The sequence below is a fragment of the Carassius carassius genome, chromosome 35, assembly GCF_963082965.1.
Source record: "Carassius carassius chromosome 35, fCarCar2.1, whole genome shotgun sequence".
Classification (NCBI taxonomy): Eukaryota; Metazoa; Chordata; class Actinopteri; order Cypriniformes; family Cyprinidae; genus Carassius; species Carassius carassius.
Genome location: NC_081789.1, coordinates 27,529,088 through 27,534,087, shown reverse-complemented (window position 1 = coordinate 27,534,087; position 5,000 = coordinate 27,529,088). Strand labels below are relative to the sequence as shown.

Sequence of the window (5,000 nt, the reverse complement as noted above, 5' to 3'; positions counted from 1 at the left end):
CCAGGCTTATTATAGTCATCTAAAACTAAAACCATAACCAACACACATTCGTGTCACTTCAAATAAAATAAAATTCAATAGTAAACTGAAATGATATCTCAAAAATGATTTCATTTCAGCTAATTGACAAATCATAATTTCTTATTTTGTTTATTTAGTTTATGAATACAAACTAGAAAAGAATAACTATTAAAATACCTAAAGCTGAAACAGAAATTAAAATTAATAGAAGCTAATAGAACTATAGTAATAAAAATGGCAAACTTGAACTAAAACTGAAATGAAAACTAATGTAGTTAGTTAATGGAAACAAATGGAGCCTTATTGTAAAGAGTAACAAAAATATTACGTTTTTTATGACGTTATGTAGTTTTTGCATGTTCCATGATGTTGATGTTGTGTGGTTCTTGTTGTCTTTATAGGGCTACCATCGACCGAATCACTACATCGCCACACAAGGTAAGACAAATTCACCAACAGACACACATTTATGTAGTTTTAAAGGTGCATAATAGGAAAATGCATTTTTTTTTTTTGCTTGAATGTCCTTACTCTAATCATTTATATGAATAGAAAACAAAATAGGTCCCAAAACAGAACCCTGGGGAACCCCTTTAGAAATATCAAGATAAGTCATTAAAGTCAATTTTTTTTAATTGTGATGTATGCATCATCTTAAGCTGAATAAATCATCTCTCCATTGATGTAGGGTTTGTTCAGAGGACAATATTTGTCTAAGATACAACTATTTGAAAATCTGGAATCTGAGGGAGCAAAAAAATCTAAATATTGAGAAAATCATCTTTAAAGTTGTTCAGATGAAGTTCTTAGCAATGTATATTACTAATCAAACATTTAGTTTTGATATATTTACAGTAGGAGATTTACTAAATATCTTCATGGAACATGATCTTTACTTAATATCCTAATGATTTTTGGCATAAAAGAAAAATGAATAATTTTGATTCTTTGACAATGTATTGTTGGTTATAGCTACAAATATACCTGTGCTACCGATGACTGCTCTTGTGCTGCAAAGTCAAATATTTTAAGAAAATCAGATTTGAGTCCGATCGACCAAATCATTTCTAAAGTAAACTTTGAACTGAAGTGTGTTAGAAGTTGTTACACACACACACACTCACACACACACACACACTGAGCCATTTAATGCTGAAACGGCGTCTTGAAACAATTAATCATCTGTTGTTGTTGTTGTTGTGGGGGGTTTAGTACAGCATAAATGGATTAGGCGCTATGCGTCTGGCCTTATCTGGCTGTCAGCGCATGCGTTCTCCCAGCATGCCCCTGGAGGCCACGTCTGATTGCTAGTTAATTGTTGTGAGATGTTTCTGGAGTGCCAGTGAGCTCCAGCGCTCTGAACGCAATCACTTCCTTTAATAGACTGGTTTAGCTGCGCTGGAGCGGCGTAATTACCTGTTTACTGGAGCGAATCCTGGCTCGTCCTCAGGGACGCCAGCGACTGAAACGCCTCTTTCACTTCTCTGTCCTTTCATTCTGTGCTGTCCAGCGGCCGTTTACAACCCAGTCCCACACAACTCAAACCAGCCAATCAGAGCCCATTTAGTGTGTTTACACAGCCAATCAAATTCTATGATGGGCGGGGCTACACACTTCATATAATTCAGCAGTGTATTCCGTGATCTCAGTGCTCACACTTACTTATTTAATGAGTTTAACGGGTCTCTCAGTAAATGACGTGTTTGAGAAACCGTTGTCGTCTTTCTCAATTACAGGCCAGCGTTCAAAGAAAAATCAGTTTAAACAGAACAAGAACAGAAAAAGCTTTAACAAGCCTGAAGTTGCTCAGATCAAAGCGGGACGCGGCCGTGAACATCACACTGAATCCTCCTCATTTATTCAGCGCTGCACGTTTAGAAAGATTAGATTTACTTCATTATTTTTTTACTTGTTTGTATTTTGCATATGAGTGATTCTTAGAGTCTTTTTTTAATCATTCTACTGTCGAAGGAGAGATTATTAATGGGTGTAAATGTTTCACTGTCTCTTTAATGACTTAAATAAAAGCTGTAACTACTCATAAAACATTTAGGAAACGCCTTTAAAAAATTCATTTCACTCAGAAAAGATTTTGTCATCATTTACAAATTTTTATGATTTTGTGAAAAAAAAACTTCTGACAAGTTTACTGCAATTGCAATTTAAAATGCAATATTTGTATTTATTTATTTAGCAATTTTGCTAAAAATTCCAATTATGCTGTGTTTGTTTGTGGGGCTGATTATATCATATAAAAATATAAAATACTACTGTTGTAATATTTCACTGTAAAAAACAATTATATTATTTTACTATATATATATATATATATACACACACATATATTGTTTTATGGATTATGTATATAATATAAAAATACAAATATTTAATTTGTATTTAATCATTATTAAACGTTTATAATTGAATATCGATTTATATTGATATTTAGTTTTATTATGGTTTTATCACACCTAAAAATTCACGCTAACAAAATAAAAAACAGTATTTGAGAAAAAGTAATGTTATTTTACAATACAGCCTTATAACTGCAACACTGTTTTATTTCCTCATTTTCAGACGTTCACTCTTAAACGCCATTTCATGATTTTAGTTTTAAATCTATTAATTGTTCAGCGATACAAGTACAAATGACTTTCTTTCGTAAAATAGAAAAAAATATATATGTTAAGAAAATGTCGTTTGTACCCCAGATTTAAAACATCAGAAGAAAGTATGAAAGATATGATGGTCAGTAAATGATGCCAGATTTTGGGTTTCTGTGTGAATAACAGAATCTTTATTTCAGGACACTGATGTATTAAAGCACTGATGAAGCATAGAAGGTGGTTCATTAAAAGTTCCCTTCACTTAAAAGAATCAGTGACAGTGTAAGTCCAGGACTCGATTACACACACTAGGAATATTTTCCTGCACAATGTGAGAAAACGACTGGAGTCGTGCATAAATGCAGCGCACGTGAGCATCAGACTGCAGCTGCACTCGTCTTCTATGACGGCTGAAAAAATGGGAATAATTTTTCCGTGCCGAATCCCCGAGGTCTCATTGAAACACGCTCGCTAGAACCATGAAAGCATTAGTCCCCTGGTGTGGGAACAGCGGCCTGACAGGAGCGCGCCGCTAAAGTCTTCTTCCCGCTGAGCGCTCGCACAGTAATTGCTGTTGGCTGACTCCACTTACAGCTGAAGCGGACTGAAGCGAGCCGCTTAGAGCGTCTGCAAATTACAGCAAATGTCAGCGCAATTCTCCCGGCACGGTCCGGACGTGAGATCCCATCTACGCTTGGGATTTAGCTAGTTAAGGATTATCTAAACGCTGTGTTTATGTTTCTCATAGGAAATACTTCTACAACAAAGAGTTTATCGTTATGATTATAGATGTTATGTCTCAGACTCGTCTCTTTTATAGCTCAGGAGAGACATCTGAAAAGCAGGAGACTATTTAGTCTAATTTCTGTTGAGACGTGTGCTATTCACATTGATAAATGTGATTAAACGATGCACATCAGGAACGATCCGGGCGTCTAGTTTCGACAGATCTTAATAAAGTTCGTCAGGCTCAGACGATAACGAGAACTGGCCCACGAGCATCAGTGAAGAGTTCTCCAGGACACGAGTGTTTGCTGGCGCCGCTGTTTACGTGTGCGTATGAATATGTAGAACCTCGTGTTTTTCTGTCTTTTTTCTGCTGCATGCAATTTGCTTTGGCTCAGAGCGAATGCATCACGCCGGAGAACGTGAGCGCAGATTTGCATGAGCTAATTAGCTTGTCAAAAGTCATTTTGGAATTTGCTTGTTGATTAAAAACAATGCTAATTAGAATTAATTAAACGTGTGATTTTAATTCCTTCGGCTGTGCTGTTATTACCGGGCGCTGGTTTACATGTTGCTCTTATTAAGTTGATTTGGAGCTTTAATGGAAACGCAGATGCACAAATCTGCCGCTGCTCGTTTGCATGCATTTATGAATGAAGCGTTTGAAAGTTTCAGCTTTGCTGCTGGAAACATGTCCAATAATCCAACAAAGAGCCGCGGCGTCATGACTTCTGCTCCGGTGTCACTCTGGATTATGTTCTGTGGACTGTTTAATGGCTTCATGAGCTGGAGGAGTCAATCTCAACATGTGTCCCAGTCACATTTCAGCCTGAAATCACAAGCATAAGAATAATAAAACTGTTAATGGAAAATAACTAAACGCAGTATGAATACAAAGTAATAAAGTTCACGAGAAAGGATTTGATGAGAAATATTAAGAGTTTATGGTGAGATCTCTGATGTTCTTTGAGATCAGTTTTTTTTAAATATATATCTAAAAAGACATTTTTATGATCCTTTTAAAGTTATGCTTCTATTTTACAAAGACAAACATGGATAGACTGATAGTGTGTGTGTGTGTGTGTGTGTGTGTGTTTATATATTATAAAGAAATATTATTAAAAAAATATATTTTTGAAAGAAAATACTGTTTATTTAATAGTTTTAGAAATAAAAATATGTATAAGGAAAATAAAATCAATAATTTTTTTTATTATTATTTTAGAATATTACACACACACACACACACACACATATATATATATATATATATATAATTTTTTCTTAATTTTTTTTTTTTGACAGTTGTTGACGTTCAGTATTTGATGGGAAATGGGTGCATTTTTTGGTGTTAATTTTTCAGATCTGTTATTTATATATTGTATTTTTTTTTTTGTTTTTTTTTTATTAAATGATGTTTGTTTGAACATTGTTGATCTATTTCTGAAGCTCTAGATGAGACGTGAGATATTCACTTCTTTATTTAATCTGTCTAGGAGAAATACTTTTAATAAATAAATAAATTGTTGTGTTTGGTTTCTGGCTTAAAGTACTGTATATATATATGTATATAGACATTATTGAGTATTTTTGGTGCTCCTCAGGTCCGATGCAGGAGACGGTGTATGACTTCTGGAGGATGGTGTG

The 5,000-nt window shown here is 34.5% G+C and overlaps 1 protein-coding gene across 10 annotated transcripts in view; it reads left to right on the top strand.

Moving 5' to 3' along the window:
- LOC132116459 (receptor-type tyrosine-protein phosphatase mu-like) overlaps positions 1 to 5,000 on the top strand; it is a 214,041-nt gene that overhangs the window by 182,901 nt on the left and 26,140 nt on the right. For all 10 annotated transcript variants that reach the window (XM_059525292.1, XM_059525288.1, XM_059525287.1 and 7 more), the window contains 2 exons: positions 423 to 459; positions 4,958 to 5,000. The exon at positions 4,958 to 5,000 is cut by the window's right edge and continues 55 nt beyond it. In XM_059525292.1, the coding sequence (XP_059381275.1) occupies positions 423 to 459; positions 4,958 to 5,000 (80 nt within the window). The remainder of the gene's footprint in view (positions 1 to 422; positions 460 to 4,957) is intronic.